The 19,055-nt window shown below is 30.5% G+C and overlaps 1 protein-coding gene across 1 annotated transcript in view; it reads left to right on the plus strand.

The window, feature by feature from the left end:
• The window catches only part of LOC123005110 (carbonic anhydrase-related protein 10), a 108,215-nt gene that overhangs the window by 16,848 nt on the left and 72,312 nt on the right, over window positions 1-19,055 (plus strand). Inside the window, exon 3 of the mRNA XM_044398726.1 lies at window positions 14,900-14,950. Within this exon, the coding sequence (XP_044254661.1) occupies window positions 14,900-14,950 (51 nt within the window). The remainder of the gene's footprint in view (window positions 1-14,899; window positions 14,951-19,055) is intronic.

Below are 19,055 nucleotides of genomic sequence, written 5' to 3' on the forward strand. Positions count from 1 at the left end.
TAAAGCAGGTAGTAAAAGATATTTGCTAAATGCCCATTTTTATTATTAAACAAAAATTGTATCCAGATGTCGTAGAAATAGATGCAAACTAACTTTAATTAAATATTTCTTGATGTCTGGTTGAACACATCAGACATGAAAGAAAAAATCATCTCTCCGTGCAAAACCATGTTTCGTGCAGTTTCATTTTAGCAAAAATTTGTTAACATATGTTGATGATTGGCTCGCGTGCTGAACTTTAATTAACGGCACCGTTACTTAACGCGCTTGGTGCTACTAATTTCACATAAAAGGATTAAGGAATTTGTGTTTCAAGACTACATCGTCTAATCCAAAGATACTTAGCGTTTAATTAAAACGAGATCCGTGAATAAATAAATTTCAGATAAAAACAAAGACGATGAAATGTTTAACCGCAGAATAAATTCACTTTGCAACAAGAGATTTTTCTAGAGAGTTAATTAGTTCAAAGTTATTTATAAAAAACGTGTGAGGTGAGTTGATAAACGGATCTAAATGTGGCCGAGATAAGACGCGAAAGGGAAACATGAAAATGTTACTACTCTTGCACACAATTTCTGTTTATACCATGCTAAGTAAATAAATTTTGTAAACACATTTGCACGAAAGTTTACTTCACAACGATGAAGGGATAATATAAAAACTGGTGGACTACAAACACAAAAACCGAGTCTTGAATAAACAAAATATCTCACCATTTGTCTCCAAAAAGTAATGCAAAATAAAAACTTCTCCAATATTGAATGTTAAATAATTTTCATTTATCAATTATAGATATTAAAAGTTAATTCTTTTATTTTGTACTCAATGTTAAAGAGTGATTTTATCAACTAATTTTAGTAGATAAAGTAGTCTTTTATCGTTTAGTGAAATAAAGTAATTTTTATCTACTGTTTATCTTCAAGAACTTCTAGTAGATGAATACAAAATAAAACGAAATATTATACACAACTTTAAAGATTGTTTAACTACTCGTGATTTCGTCACTCGTAAACTTAACTTTTTCACTCATAAATAAACAATTTCTTTATCGTCTTGTATAATAAATAACTATTAGATAGACAATTTATCACTCTATTGGATGCAAAAATAAAAAATAGGGACTTTGATTTAAATTTTTTAAATTATTTAACTTTTAACAAACTTCTTAATTAATTAATCTTTACAAGTGGAAAATACTAAAGAATTGCTACAGCTTAAATTCTGTACTTTCTTCTTTGCAAAAGTAAGAAAAAATTTGTTCTAGCTGTCTTAGTTTGTGTGTAATAAATTTTTAGAAAGTGCATGTTTTTGTCAAAAAAAAAACGTTTTATTTCTAAAACTAAACGAAATCGACTAATAAAATTTATTGTTTTTAAAGGCTACATCCAAAAATGCAAAGAAACACAAAAAACACAAATTTGTATCGTAACTTATTTTTGGGACATGCTGTATGGTTGAAAATAATTTTAGGTGATACACTAGATTAGTATCTATCAATGTCCTAAACATTTTTTTTATTTTATCATTTCAAGGTTACGAATGGACTTTTTCAACTCTCTGGAACAGTCTGTATATGACTTTGTTAGCATTGTTTGTGTTTAAAGCTTTTTTGTTGTCTTAAACACAGTTTTGTAAAAATCTTGTTATTTTTCTGAGCAAAGACATACATTAGTAATGACGATTGTTTAACCGCCTCCGATTTATCGACGTGTCTGAACGCTCGCGGTTGTTGCCAGTGACGGTTTGTTTGGTTACATATTGAGCCCCAAACGCCCTCTTTGTCAAGAATCATGTTTGTCATTTTCTTATTTACCACGACATTTATTTTGCGACAAAATTCACACATTGAAATGTATCAACCAAACATTATTTACCAAAAGTTTGACGGGTAAGACATTTGTCTTCGTTGTGGTCAAACCCCTAGAGACACCAAGTTTAACTTTAATTATAAGAGAAAATTAAGAAATATTGTATTAATTTGATTATATATTTTATGTGTTGACTATTCGTGAAAATAAAATTGAGAGACTGAATCCAATCTCAATGATTTAATACAGCCAAAGGCCTTATTCCTAAAAAATACACAGTTAAGTCCATCCACGCGTTAAATCCTTAAATTACCATAAAATAACCATTAATTTTAATTTATATGCCTTTCTGACGTGCACGAGTGCTCAACGTTTCGGGCCAAAATCTTACTCTTATTTATAATAAAGCCAAATAACTTTAAACTCTCAAATATCACAGCACTTTAATTTAATTCAAGTGAAAATTCGGTACAACGCACTCGCCTAAACTCTTTAATTTAGCGATTTCGTGTGCCGGTAAAAGTGTCTGGAGCTTCAAAAGCTCGCCTAATTCGGCCATAATATTCGATATTTAATGTTAAATATATTAGGGGGTGGCGAAGTGCCGATCGTGAAAACTGCAATTTAAGCAAACCCAGGTGTTACACGCTGAATTAACGCAAGTAATTGCTAATACTTTCACGAGATTTACTGCGCTTCCCTATTAAACATTAGTTCGACATGACGCCAGGCGCGATGTTTCCAAGGCACACTTGATTTAACTTCCTTAATTTAAACATTTAATCAATTCGCTCGTAATTAATTTTTTTCGCCCTTCGTCTGGAAGGTTCAATATGGCACATTTTTAATTAATCGTTTCACGGATGATACGATAGCAGCTTTGAATTAAATCTAAGTCTGGAGACCGACAAATTTTAAACTGGTCCTTTTGACAAGACACAAAAGCAAAAAACAGAATAAAAAATTTATTTAATAGTATGCAAACTTTTAAGTTTCATGTAATTTCTTTAATATATCACTGTGTTGGTTGAACGAGAAGCTTTTTATCTGCTCCATTTAGAAAAAAAAATCTTGAAAAGATACAACTTTTTATGTGAAGCTTTTCTAAACTTTTCGATTATTTGTAATACTGTACAAACAAACACCTTTTTGTGAATTATCATCAAAGTTATGTTTTGATGAATCTTTGAATAAAGTTGTCAAGTAGCAAAATAATTGATCTTGCTTTTGTGGATGTATTTTATTTGAGTTCCTTTGGCGTACATCCATCTAAAGGGGCAAGCCATGCATGCTTGGTTTTAACGATATCCGATTCTAGAGTGCACGATTTCCTACTCCACGAGTTCACTTCCCTTCAAGGAAAAACAAACATCTCACCTGAAAAAACCTTTCAGTACAAAAGAAATTTTAGTTTTAATAATGATGGTTTATATCGGAGAAAATAATGAACTTTACATATTGTTCGTGCTTAGTTGGGGACTTAATGAGGAAAAAATCAATTAACGTATCTTATTTTTTATTTCTAAAGAAATTGAATATTCTATTTAAGCAAATTGAAGATATTTACTCGTACTTAGTTTAGTCAATAAAAGCTCAAATAATTAGATGTAAATTTGAATAATTTAAGTATTAAATCATAGTTATTTGTATTGTTTTTAATAAATTTGGTTGAATTTGTTAATCGAGTGTACATATTTGTTAATTAATAGTGTAATGACAATAATCTCATTAGTAAAGCTATTTAATTGATTTTTTTTAAATATAATGAGAATTCAATAAATCCTCATTTTTAGTTATGCATTTTCCCCAAGTCTTATGGTTTTTTGATAAACTGGTGTTTTGTTAAAAATACAAAACTATACATTATCAATTTATCATACCTATTTTATAACAAAAGTAAATGCCTGACATTTTTAGTGCCCACTTTTACTGTAAACTTACAATTAAATATCATGAGGTAGAGTTGGACAAAAAAGTGTTTTTAAGAATTAATTTTTGCTAGCGAATATCTTGAAAATTCTTTGAGATAAAAAGCTTTAATTTTTAACTATTTTTTGATAACACGCACTGTTTTCGAGATATAAATAATAAATTATAAAACTGGGGACCAGAGCCTTTTAGTGTATTGATCTCCTAACTATAAAACATCTTGTTTCTTGACTGAACTTAAAAACAAATTATGCCGTTGCTTTAACATTTGTTTTAAAATCATTTAAATATCATTTTCCAAAACCGGCTCAAACTTGGGAAATTTTTGTCTGGAGTGATCGTAGAATTAAGATTTGGAGGGATATTAACGCCGAAAAGTGGAAGTAATTGAGAGATGGAAATTAAATATTGACCTACCCCGAGTTAAATTATTATGATATTATTACAAAAGGGGATGACGCAGAGCCGGTGTCTGAACAACCACTGAAAACGTGACAGGGGTTCAGTAGTATAGCGAGTTTAGCGGTTGCGACTTCTCCATTATTGAAAGCTCTATAAGGGTGCCGCAAGTGCGGCCAAGGCAACATTCTCAAGCAGCCGCACATTCACCCTCAAGCCATATCATCACACTTTCATTGCTATATGTACTCTGATTATAAATTATTTGATCCGGTCAAGACAAAAACTCATATAGCTTAAGTTAACCTGAAACAAGGTTAAAGTGACATTAAGCTTGATTGAGGGCTAAATGCGTTCAAAATTTTTTCAAAGCTTGAAACCGGTACAATTTAGAAAAGTAAAAAGGTAAAAACCTGAAAGAAATTTATTGCTCTTAAGTGGAATAAAAAAGCTATTATTGCTGTTGGCTGGGTAAAATATACACAGAATGAGCGAAGTTTAATGTTTCTTTCAGGTTTATTAATCATCATCATCATGTGTGCTAATATTATTTTTAACAATTAAAATCAAATGGTAAGAAAATTATGCCCTACAATTGGCATGCAGAGAAAGGATCAAATTTGACAGATGCAGCAAATGTGTTATACGTGTTTGTTACAAATTGATTAAACCCGTTCTGCTGAAAATTATATTTATCTACTGGATTTCCTTGAAAATTGATTTTGAATTTTAATCCTTATTAATTTTGTGTTAGGTATTTGATTCTTGCAATAAAGGACAAAAGTATTGCGTTTCTTAAATTTAAGTAATAAATATTTTATAAATACGTTTCAAACAAAATATTTGACAAATCTGGAAAAATTCAGTTTCTTTACAAAGTGCTCTTATTGGGATTTCGGATCACAAAGCTTTGTTAGATTTTCCTTTTTACTACGATTCTAATATACAGATTGAAGGCCAATAGATAAATTCTAGTACGTAAATAAATAAAAGTACAAAGAAGAGAAAAAACAAACAATTTTTAGATTGGATATATTTCCGACCACCCAACAATCGTTTCAGGGTTGACCTCAAGGATTAACTCAGTTCCCTTCATGCACTAGATCGAAATCTTTCAGGATTATCAGATCTGACCCTTACCAAAACAAAAAATCAAAATTAAATCTGTGAGAGAAAAGTTTTTGAAGCTGAAGCTGATATTGACCTACAACGCGCGAGAAACTTTAAATCCTAAAAAAAATAAGAAAACAACTTTCATTAAGAAAGCGACCACAAAATTAAAAGTGTATGTTATGCTAATATATTTACTTAAAACGTTGAAAATACTATAGTGTTTCAGCAAAAATTGATTAAGGGCAAATTTTTCAACTGTAAAATTTGATTTGTTACAAAAACAATTAACAAAAAATTAAACTTTTAACGAAATTAGTTACTTAGTAAATATTTGTGTTATTAGAAGTAGATTAGATGTGTGTTTCTTATTGAAGTTGGAGATGATATTGACCTACAACGCGCGAGAAAATTTAAATCCTAAAAAAATAACAACTTTCATTAAGAAAACGAACAATAAAAACAGAACAGTAAAAATTTAATAAAGGCAAATTTTTCGACGATAAATTTGATTTGTTACAAAGAATATGTAAAAAAATTTAACAAAAAATAAAACTTTTAACGAATTTATTTACTTAGTAAATATTTGTGTTGTTAGACGAGGATTAGTGTGTTTCTTATTGAAATTGGTATTGACCTACAAACTTGAAATCCTAAAAAAATAACACCTTTCATTAAGGAAACGAACAAAAAAATAAAAGTGTTTGTTATGTTAATATATTTATTTAAAACGTTGTCTCAGCAAAAATTTAATAAAGTGTAAGCGCCTGTTTTTAAATTAAATGTTGGGCCTTATTAGTCAGCACTGCTAATCCGACAGAACGATATTAAAAAAACAGAGTGTCTAAAAAAAATGACAGTTTTGTAAATAAGTCAGGTTTGTAATAAAATTTGTTGAATTAAGCAAGTTTTTTTCATTTTATCTCGGCCATCCTCACAGTTTAAGGCAAATTTTTCAACTGTAAAATTTGATTTGTTACAAAGATTATGTAAAAAAAATTTACAAAAAATTAAACTTTTAAGGAATTTATTTACTTAGTAAATATTTTTGTTATTAGAGGAGGGACAGATGTGTGTTTCTTATAGAAGGGTATAAATATATCGATGTGTCGTTGTGATAAAAATAAAATGATTAATTTTAGCGGCAATATTTTGGAAGTGACCCGAAGTAGACGTTGAGGGTCTCAAGAGCGATATCATGGCAAGTCTCTTGTGCATTCTTGATCTCCGTTATCCATCCCATCTCTCATTTCAGTATCACACATCGAGAGTCCAACGTATGCCCCGAGAGTTCGCAGATTTTATTAACGGAATTGTTTCAGACACTTTTAATTGCCACTTAAAAATCTGCAGTGCGCAACAGAGGACGTTTTTCGGGTAGGATAACGTCCTTTTTGTCTGATTTATTAGAGATTTTTGCCGTTTTATTTTAGCTCTTGGAATATCGTAGCTAAATAAAGCGGTGCGTAGAGGGAGAAAGAGGCAGAGTAATAAAAAAGTGAAACATTTGTGTAGTTATCTGAAAGTTATAGCAATGGTCGACTAATTAAGATTTTAATTATGAAATCGGCAATAAATTTCGTGAAAATCTAAATTCTGAATAGCCGATAAGAGTTTCCCGGGCCTCAGATATCTCCAATTATATCAAATAAGGACTCAGGAGTTGAGTTTAGCGAACTGAAAGTTTGTTGGAAAAGTCGGACTGAAGTTGGCCTTAGCTAATTGCATTGCCTCCTGATATTCTACCTACAATAAAAGTGACCGGCAAACGAGCTGAGTCTTTTACCTGACTGGCATAAGCTTCCTCTAACTTCAACCTCAAATAAAAAGCAATCAGGATTATTTACATTTAACTCAAATTCAATGTTAAGAACCTCCCAAATTAATGTTCTTTTTATAGCTGCTTGTTTCCGCGAACTCCGTGACTATCGCTTTGAATTAATGAAATTATTGGGACACGTAAGGTTGAAACGGCTCCTTGCTTTGATAATAGTCCACACCTCAAAATGAATTATATTTTTTTTCGAGATACTGAAACTCATCAGGTCACGTAACTGAGCCTCCTGCTGACGTTAAGTCGACTAATTTATGAGTATCTGGCAGTGCGTGCGTCCATGATTAGATACCATCATGGGAAACAGTCACAGTTTTCCTCAGAGATGTGCAAATTAGCTGAGCTGCCGTATAAATACGGACACAATACGCGGCTGGCACGAAATATAATTTAGTGGAGTACACTGCACCGATCTTCATTACCGATATCAAATATTGGAACAATCCACAGGTCAATGTTTCGAGATAGAAACCGAACATAGCATATCAAACTTTATATCACCGGAACTAAAAACACATTCCGTTTTGAACTGTCACAGTTGTTTTTGACTTAAAAAAAAAAGAAAATTTAGCGCAAAAAAATAAATCAATATTTTCACGTTTTATTTTTAATGTAAAATTGTTTAAAAAATATTTGTTTTAGCTATTAATCCTATTAGCCAAAGCAATCACAGAAAAAAATTCACATTTTTTTTTATATAGATTTGTTTGCCACCACCTCCTTTCCTTTCTAGAAGTAATACAAACAAATGCAACACCAGTGAGTAAAAGTTTGTTGTATTTATTATTATAATGAATATTATAGTTTTTTATTCATTTCTACAAAATTTCTGAAAACAAAAGTTTTCAGTCTAGTAGCAATCAATTCATTCCGATTAAGGTAGTGGTAGTATTCGAAAGTAAGTGAATGTTGATCTCATAAGAATAAAAGGTAAGACACAATGTTTGTGTTTATATTTGATTCTTTGGAGTGAAAAATGGTGAATATTTTAATAAAACTGTGAATTTTTAATAGGTAATTAAAAACTCTAAAAATACTCATTAAATTGTACTTTTCTTTTGAAAACACTATGACAGTAAACTTATACAATAGAACACACATCAACAAAATTCAGTTTATTTTTCTTAGTTTTTTTTTATGATAAAATGCATTAAAATTATGAAAAAAAGTTTAAAATGTACCTACCATAAAATATTAATAATCAATAACTGCATTTACAGAAATTAAATTATTGTTTTGTCAGATTTAGCTATAATTAATATCGCTAATGATATCGATTTAGACGTAAAGTCTGTTTTTTTTTTAATGGAAATTCCAAACATTCTTGGCACCACTAGTAAATTTATTTATGGTAATTTTAATAAAAGATGTTCCGGTTTTTTGAATTAATTTGAAAACAATGTCTTTAAACGTCAACACAAAAAATCGTCTAAGAAAATTTAGAGTCGAAACACCAAAAAAGGAATAAATTCGGTACCGCTAACAGTTTTTAGAAATTTGGAAAAAACGAATAGTTTGCAAGCAGAAAGTTAGAAAAAGGGTCCGTTAAAATGTAGACTCAATTTGTACCTAATGCAGGTTTCTACACATTCTCAATTTTTAGCAAGAAATTGACAAGAATACAAAATAAACATGAATGAGAAAGAACCTCTAAATTAGTGTCTTGTCCATCGTTTTTGAGGAACGAGTTGAGAAAGTACCAATTTTGAAACTAATCTGAAGAAGAATATAAAGTGCATTAACTTTGAACTCATTTCAATAAATTACACAAAATTTATTGCCAATCATCATAATACCTACTTGTATCTTTTACTAAATAACTTTTTCCTGTATATACGTCCTTTTTCTTGAAAGTTTTTGTAGCAAGAACCTCAATTTTGTCCACAACATTGTACTTACTTGCGGTTTGTTTCTATCAAAATTATTAGCACTGAATTTGGTCTTTAGACTTTAGGTAATGATTCTGTCCTCAGGTATTCAATTATAGAGCAAACAGGCACACAAGATTCATAAAAGATTGATAAAATCTCAATTTGAAAACATAACCATAATTTTTTAACAAAAATTCTAGGGACAAAAACAAAGAGCAAACAAAATTTGTGGCTACCATTTTTTTCACCAAAATTTTGACTTAATTAATTAATTTCCATTTAAAGGATAAACAGACTTTAACTGATTTTGTAAGGAATTTTGCTATTAAAAAAGAGAGGAAAATTGATTTTAAGTTATATTTTTTTATTGTGTTTTAATAGTCATTTTTATTGAATTTTGTTGATTTTATTTCAATTTTGTTTTTTTTTGTTTAACTCTAATACTGTTTTCTGATTTAATAATAGAATAAAAACAACTAAAAATAAAAAGCCGTAATTTAAAAAAAAATGACAGGGGCGGCACTAAGAACTTTGCACCCTGACGGCTGTAAGGCTAGAGACGGCCCTGACAACTGCATATAGCAAATTTTATAAAAATTGTTTTGAAACATTTAGTTTGTAACAAGTTTGGTTTAAAACCATTTTCAAATTTTTTGGCCAAGGATGAGTTTAGATTTACCGGGCGTAAAAATAATAAAAATATAAGAAGAGCATTTTTATAAAAACTAAGTGCTACCTTTGATGTTAAATTGTAAACAAATGCTATTTGGCGAATTTGCAGCTTAATTAAGCCCATATCAGTGTTTATTGCTAGTTATTAGTTTAGGTCGGAGTTAACAATAATAACATATTCAGTTAAAACATCAGTTTATTTACATTATTACAAAACATATTTCTATGTTATGTTAATAAATAATGCGTTGTATATATTTGGCCGACATAAAATACATACATTACGGCTAATACTTCAAAAACAACAATTTTAATTACTAAATCACTATTGAAAAAATATTTTACAACTGTATTGTTTTTCGGTTGTCTGTGTTATTCTAAATTATAAAAGTCGAGCTTAAAACATACACGTCACAACTTGTGTCGAATTTTTACCTGTTTTTCCGGTCAGGTTTATAATTATTTTATTCCACCATTCCACCACGTAGGGAAGGAAGAATGTTAATTAAACATTTCTTGTGTGACGTGTGGTAATAAAAATGACGGAAACACTGCCAATTAAAACTGGGTTGTGATGGATGGAAAATTGTACACTTCTCCTGGCAATATTTTTGTTGTATTTTAGTCTATGAACTGCCAGTCAATTAATAATTAAAAGACGATAATTTTTGCTAACTATTATTCAATTGATTTAATAATGCTAATGTTTGTGGCAAATAGTAATGCTGCGGGATGTTGACCTTTAAATTTGTTTTGTTTAAGAGTAATGAGTTGTAGCCAATAATTAGGTGCACATGATGTCGGTATTATTGTTCACATTTGTGATTGCGGTTGGAATAATTTGGTCTGTTTATTTTTTGCGGAACAAAAAGTAATTCATTAGGCGTGTCTTTGGTAAAGAAAACAAGACGAATATCTTTAATTCAATTCGGAAACAAGAGAAATATTAAATTAAGATCGCGCGTAATTATCATTAGGCGAGCTTAGGGAGGTAAATTGGATTGGTGTCAAGACAGTGGCGCACCGTCATTCCTTATTACAGCAGCAATCGTTAAGAAAGGAGGTAAATAACTAATAGTGAGCCTCGGGGCCCCGAAGAGACCGCGATAAGATTGCAAACTGCTCAAGTTACAAATTAGGGGGCTCAGTGCCGCTAAATCCACGGATTTGCGAAGCTCTAGAAAAATTAACCCATTTATTATTAACAGACGAAAGAAACAAGTTTCTACGTCCGGGAATTGTTTTACTACTTCTGTCTGGCCGTACCGAAATGATATTTTATACGCTTGCAAAAATTCAAGATTTCTGCCATGAATAATCACGTTATGCATTATCATAAACAAGAACCGTTGCTGATTTGCATATCAAAATAGCACCGTGGCTGAAGGAATCGCGTTTTAAATTTTAAGGTTTACATTTAAAGGAAACTTGATTTTATCAAAGTTGGACGAACTGATTGCATAAGTAAATAGAAATATGTTAACGTTCGAAGAAATTTGCTTTCAACATGAACATTTCAGCAGTTTACACTCGAATACTTCCTAATTTTTCCCTGAAATTTTCGGCTGGAGATTAGCGTATAAGTGAAACATAAGGGCCGACTCCGGTATCGGAAAATGGAATAAAATCAACAAAAACTGAACTTTTCTCTCGACGGGATGGAAGGTTTCGACTTTTACAAGAAGTTATGTAACATTTTGTTCGCCCCATGGGAAGGATATAATAAAGACGTGACGGGAAAATGGTCGGGCACCCCGTTTATAGGAAAGAATGAGTTCAGAAGCCGCAGGTTTGCGGTGGATGCCGTCCCCAAAGAGGCGCCTAAATGCGTCGCGTACTCTTCACCGACGCCACACTATATCATCATCAACTCTTCGCAGAAATAGAAAGTAACGTCCTCAAACGCTAGATTTACGACGGGGACTTTTTCGATTTAATACTGGTCGAGTTAATGAAAAGCTGGATAAGTCGACATTCCTCCACGATTCAGAAAGGCATCAGATTGTGAATAATCAGCGATTCCGGACCCATTAAATACCGGGCTCGCATTTCCCGCCGATTGACTTTACGCAAACTTTGTATACACAAAAAGCGATTGAAGTTGAAACTCGCGTAATAGAAATGAGATCGAATCAAAGGAAGCAGAAAACAGTCCATTTGATTTTTTCTTCTTTTAAAACTTTCCAGTTTCGGAGCAAAAGCATTTCGACCGCTCTCGGCGACATAGATTAAAACTACAAACTTCACCTTATGCAGTTCACTTACGGAACTTTACTACCAGCCAATTAAAAATACCAACAATATCCAAAATGATTTTGCTCCTATTTACCTACATTAAACTTATTAGAGTCTAGTTCATCCAATACTGTCGACAAAGTCATTTTGCATTTGCAATTACACAAAAATGTCTAGCATAAAGTTAGAGTTGTTTTGCCATTAGGAAAATAGAAAAGTACTTATTACTAAATTTAAAATTTATTTTTTCTACTCCCACTTCTAAAACACGGATTATCGTATATGTTTCCATGATGCTAAGTGACCTTTTATAATCCATTTCATTGAAATTAGCATAATAGTAAGCTATGATGGTATAACCCGCGCCTTAGATGTAAAAAAGGCTTTACATATTAAGGAATTAAATTTCAGTGTTGCCGAGTTTGGTGAAATTTCACCAAATCTGGTGATTTTCATGTTAGTGTGGTGATTTGATAAAATCTTTTGTAAAAATTCTAATATCTGGTAATTTTTTAATGAAGTGAAAAAATCTGTTTTTTCAGTATTTTCCGCATTTTCAACCAGAAACTTGATTATTTCGTCAATTTTTTTCAAAAAATCAAAAAATTTTTCTGTTTGTTAATAGAATCGAAAATGACAATTTATTTTTGTCTTTTTCGAATACTTTTTAGCTAAAAACAATTATTTCGCAAAATTTCGTTAAAAACAATCGAAAAATTTAACAAATTCGACCAAAAACGGGGTTATATTTGCCTTTTTCAAGTGTTTACACCTGATAGATAAAAACAAAAAAAAATCTAAAAAAATTATTGAAGCAGGAAAATTGAATCGAAATTAATGTGGTTTTTAGCTTGTTCCGCTCGACTTATTTCGTTTTTAAACCAGAGGCTTACTTATTTTGCAAAATCTTGTCCAAACACGCTTAAAAACCACAAAAAAAACTGATTTTAATGTCACTCGGTTTAACTGATTTTTGAGCAAAATAAGACAAAAATAAGCTGAAAAACCACAAAATGCTTTTAAGTGGGTTCTTGTACTATAATCTTAGGTTTTTCACTAGATTTCACTAAAACAAACTAAAAAATCAAGAAATTAAGTCTAAAATTACATTATTTTTGCATTTCTCGAGCGCGTTTTTGCAATTATTTTGCAAAATTTTGTTAAAAACAAGCCGAAAAATCACAGAATTAAGCCGAATTGTCATGTCATTTATGATTTTTTTCAAGAGTTTAAGCGGATTTTTAAGCTAAAAACTGCGTTTTTTCGTGAGATATAGCCAAACAAATCGTAATTTGGCGAATTTTTTAACTCGTATCTGATGAATTTTATGTTTTTGATCTCGCAACACTACTAAATTTGTCACTAAAAAAAGTGAGGTTAAGATAGTTCAAATTTTATTTTTAAAGAACTCTCTTTTAGAGGTTTTCATACAGAGGTTTTTCCATAAAAAGTTTAAAACCCTGTCTCATCCCTTTGTAGGTGTAGTTTTAACACCAAGAACATACAGTATTTGCTTTTACAGTATATTTGATTCTATTAACCTAAAACAGGAAAAACAAAAAGAAATTGATTATGTTTTCAAACATACTTTAGCGTGTACTCTAAATCTTTGGTTGTGAAGAGAACAACTTTTAATTATAATTTGCAAAAATACTGGGAATAACGAACAAGCAACAAAAACAGTGAAAAAACGAATACAAATGTCAGTCATGTCAGTTCAACAAACCATGTAAATAAGTAAGTAATCATAAAAAAACAAAATTCCATAGCCAACCATTATGCCAATTTCAATGAAATCTACTATATAAATATATTGACTAATATGCGTATTAGTTACGTTTAATTTAATTTTTTGTTTAAGTAATTTTTTTGTGATGATTGTAGAAAAAATATAGTATGTGACACGTGTATAAACTTCTGTAAACATTCGTTTTATTAAACACTCGCTCCGCTTTTTCGCTCGTGCTTAATAAAACTCATGTCTAAAGTGGCGTTTATAGCACTAGTTACATAATAAACTATTAGAATTATACAGAGTAAATTTATTGTTATTTATTCGACGAGTTTGAATGTAAATCCACGAGGTGGAATAAATGACCCAATTTACACGAAGACGAGTTCAATATAACATTCTATTCTTCGAAATAGACTCAGCAAGGGTTAAAATTGCTTTAAGTCTCTTAAAAATAATCTAACGTTTGTTTACACATGAAAAAAACCGTAAATTTTGACAGTGTCGAAGAATAAAATTAATAATACAAGTACATGTGGTATGAATAAGATGAAAACTGAAATGAGTCTCGAAAACTTTTTATAAAAGGATCACCGTTTTTCAAAGAAGAAATTAAATATAAAAACAAACTCTTTTAAAAAATTAAGAAAAGGGTCCATCGATAATTTTTTACTAATATTTCTGTGTCTGAGTCAAAAAACGTTACATAAAATCTCAAAATTACTTGTTATTGTTGTTTTGCCTCATCTCGTTAGTAATTCTTGGCATCTAGTGGTCATTAGGGACGTCTCGACGACACTACAATTAATCCAATAAATACGTAACGCTTGCCCTTTGTTCGCACAATGAAGAATTCTAGTAGCTAATTATTGCTTAACAAAGGGCAGGGTTTGTCGCTGCTTATCTTTGAGAATATTTGTTCTCTGCTCTCCGACCTCTTGAGTTTTTTTCCGTGTGTCACATTTTTCGGCGTAATTTTCCCAATCCCGTCACGTTTATCAATAAGACGTCGGAATTTGTCTGCTTTACATGTCGCAATTAGTGCCAAACATGTATTTGTCAAACGGAATTGCAGCTTTCGCGAGGTACTTGACAAATACGAGCAATGTTTGAAAAAACAGACGAGTTGAGAGATAATCCGGATTAAAAATGAGATACGTGCCTAGCTGTGCGAACGACGCGTGGCGGCGGTCGGAAGTAATCCTAACAAAGCCGACAAAATATGGGCTTACACAAGACTAACTCTGCCATGCATCAATTATTGTCACTAATCAATCCTCAACTTGTGCATTTTTTGCTGTTTCAGTGACGTCTGCTGTGAGCTGGGAGGAATGGTGGACTTACGATGGAATTTCAGGTAAGTTATTGTTTTTTTTTCAACAACTATTTCATAAAAGCAGCTTTTCAGTATTTGTACACAGACTTGAGCATTATTTATTCATAATGTTTATTCGAGCAGTTGACTTGTTTATAAAAAGTTTCACTAAAAACATGGGGCTGTATAAAACTTAAATTAATTCTAAATTATCGCAATGCTTGTTTGCTTTGTCACATGTTAAAAAACCAAAACGGATTTAACGTTGTTTTCAATGCTTAATTGCTTTCACAAATTTATTCATTTAAAAAAGCTAATAAACGGTTTGACATTTATTCGATAAGTAACAACATGCAGAATTTCAATCAAAATATCCAGAAGTACAAGAAAAAAGGCAGTCGGTTTTCTCATTCTACATAAATTATATAAAAAAAAAAACATTTGATGTCATGTTTTTTTTGTTTGAAACTTTTTTTAATTGCATACTAAATAATGTGCATTAAAATAAATTACTTTTCACTACCACCCATTTTTATATTTCAGTTTTAATTTGCATGAATCGTATTTGATTTTGTAATTAGAGCATGCAGCCCATACAATAGGTGTATATTTTATGTCAACAAAACATTCAGTTCTCTAGTTCCGTAGAAATTAATAATAATTAATGTCAAAACGATACTTATCAAAATAAAAATGTACACATTTATTTCCTACAGTTAATCGATTTGTGAATGAATGAATAATGTTTTTTTGTCATTTTTACAGTTAATTAATAGTTGTAGGGCGGAAAGTGTTTAGTTTTCGTGTCAGTTTGTAAAATAGGTTTCAGTAATGAAAATAGGAAAAGTCGGAGATAATTTCTTTGCTTAGCATAAAAAGATGTTTACTTCCTCCATTTTTCTCTAAGTGAAACAAACACAATTTGCATTTCGCATTTAGGAAATTTTTTAAATTAACTTTACCGTATACATCAAGTTAGTTTGCATACATTTCCGGTCCATTTTCATTGTGCTGCACAAAATGCGAAATAAAATATATGCAAGTTCTAAAAACTGCTCTACAAAAGTAAATATATTTACCCGAACGAAGTAGAGTTTTGAGATGGCTGCAACTTTTTAATAGTTTGTAAGTAATTTCATTAAATGGAAGAGGACGGATGGTGGTTCTTTTAAAATTCGAGATATACTGTGAAAGTTTGAATATAAATCCAAAGTCGCTAGCCTAAGAGGTGACGATAACGATTTGTTGCCTCTGGTGCCATTCTTTTCTTCTAATATGACAAGGAAACTCCATATAACTTGTCCAACTGTCCACGTTTTGCTGTATTTTATTTGACCAATAACTTTGTTGCTGTGATAAAAAGTTTCAGCCAACTGCTTTAATATTTAACGACGTTAGTGACGGATCAAATCGCAATCCCTTTACGATTACAGTTCTTCTTTCTGACACATGTTGTTTAAAAAGTGTAATTAAGTCTTTATACAGGGTGTGCCAGCGAGTTGAAAAAGTTTATTAGTGACCTTTAAATGGTAAAATAAAAAAATATATAGGACATTGATAGATACTAATCTAGTCCATCGCCTAAAATTATTTTCAACTATACAACGTGTCTCAAAAATAAGTTTTAATACAAACTTGTGTTTTTTTAAATGAAACACGATATGTTTCTTAGCGTTTTTGGATGTAGATTTTTATAACAATGTTTTTAAGCTAAACTTTTATTGGTCAATTTTGCTTAGTTTTAAAAGTAACACGTTTTTTTTTGACAAAAACATGCATTAAAAAAATATTACACAAAAACTAAGACATCAAGAAATATTTTTTTACTACCGCAAAGAAGAAGGTCCAAGCTATAAGGTTGTAACATTTTTTAGTAAGTTGCATTTGCAAAGATAAAAAAATGAAGGCGTTTGTTAAAAGTTCAATATCTTAAAAAATTTTAGTGGAACACCCTATTTAATGTTTTTGTATTTAAACGATTATTAAATTGTCTTTCTAAAATTATTTACTTTTAGGTGTTTATAATCAATCAACAAGATATTTAACGGTAAACATAAAAAAAAATAATTACTATTGTTTCAGTAGCCAAAAAGTGCACAGTTGCACAAAAGATGAAATAAATATCACTTAATAATCACATTTGTGTTAAACTGAATTCATTATTCTTCATTTTTACAACAAAATAATTCGAATTTCAGTATTTATAACGACTTTTACAAAATCTCTGGATAAATCAACGGATAAGTGATCCGTGGTGGAATTACTATGGTTGCTATAATATCAACAATGCTCAGATATTAATAAGCATTGTTGCTTCAATTAATATTAAATGTTAAATATCTTATCATTTATCAATTCTAGACATTAATAGTTTATTGTTTTAGGTAGACAATTATCAATCTATTAGATGTAAAAATATTTTTATAAATCCAAAAACTGTTACAGCTTCAAATTCTGTAATTTCGTCTTTGCAGAAGTAAGAAAAAAAATGTTCTAGCTGTCTTAGTTTTTGTGTAATAAATTTTATGTGCATGTTTTCGTCAAATAAACGTCTTATTTCTAAAACTAAGCAAAATCAACAAATAAAAGTTTAGCGTTAAATTAAGATTATTAATAATTATTTTTATTATTATTTTATTAATTAGTAATAATTATTTTTATAAAATACATTAATTTTGAATTAATTCTGTATTAAATTCGAGCAAAATTGGTTTGAAAATAGCTCAAATTGCTTTATTTTGACAGAAGATTCTTATTCAAGCCATTATTTTGTTGAAATACTTTGATCTAGGTTGATTTCTGGTTTAAAATTGAGCCAAGCCGTTTGAAAATATCACAAATTGCTTTATTTCAGTTTAAAATTGGGGTTGAAGCAAATTTTTTTTAACTCGCTGGGAGGCCTGTATGTAGTTTCAGGAAGTAGTTAAGTACATTACGAGTATATTCTACTTCATTTAAAATAAGTTCTTAGAAGAGAATTTTTAGTAGATGTAGCGTTTCACGGACAATGGCATTTCAAGTAAAAAGCTGACATAATCGTCCCAATATAAGCGTACATTGCAACGAAGCCGTGCATTTCCAGCCTATTTTGCATAATGTTACCCCTGGGTAGATATCCGCGTTACACAATGAGATTCTTTTTGTATTCTTCTGCTCTTCCGTTTACCTAGTCTGTTCCTTCTCCACATCCTGTCGCTTTTTGTATTTATTCTCTATGGTTCCGGAGTGTATCCGTTATTTTGTCAGAGTCGTAATATACATCGCCTCTACCGCGACACAAACTTCCATATAAAACTTCTTAATCGGCCGAGTTACGTAATTTACAACAGCCGTTATACAAATTATATCTCTACAGGTGATCCGTAATTATGTCGCGGAGGACAAGGATTTTAAAGCGGATGCAAATTAAAAAATTGAGACGACACATCATCGCAAAGATTTCGTACACACAATAGAGTGATTTATGATGCTATAAGCGCTACCAACTTCAAAATATAAATATTATCGTAAATTTTTAAAGGCGTCTGACACTAGAATTAATATGTTTTCTACATTAAAAATTTTCAAGTGAAGTGTGTTAAATTCGCTACATATTTTATAATCTGACAGGTAACTACCCACCTATGAATTTAACAAGAATGGAGCGTTTTAATATTCCATTCTTTCCGGAAAGAACGCCACGATGTTAAAAAGTTTCCCACAAAGTGGATGTCTTATTTTAAACTATTGTCAAGAACATTTATGCCTGGAAAATTTGTTAGGATATTTTTATGTTTTTTTCTAGATTTTTTATTTTCAAAAGCAAAAATTAAACAATGCAATTACATAGGTATATTCATAAAAAATGTTTTGAACAAAAATAACTGTATAATAATAGTGTCAAAAATGGTGGATGCGCCGGGTTTGCACCAAATTAAATAAAGAATGTTTTAAAACTTGCACCTCAGAGAAAAATGCCAAGTAAGATAAGATACCACGAACATGGAAAGAAATGTTAAAGAAGAATTATCTATAAAAATTTCAAGTGTGGGGTTTAAATTTTGTACCTCGACCCTGTTTTGGTACCTTTACTGAATTATTAAAAAATATACAAGGTGAATAAAAAGTATGGAATCAAAATTTTTTTTTTAAATTAACTAATTTACGG

The sequence above is a fragment of the Tribolium madens genome, unplaced genomic scaffold (genome assembly GCF_015345945.1).
Source record: "Tribolium madens isolate multiple individuals breed KSU strain unplaced genomic scaffold, Tmad_KSU_1.1 Scaffold_20;HRSCAF=117;Tcas5.2_LG4, whole genome shotgun sequence".
Lineage (NCBI taxonomy): Eukaryota > Metazoa > Arthropoda > Insecta > Coleoptera > Tenebrionidae > Tribolium > Tribolium madens.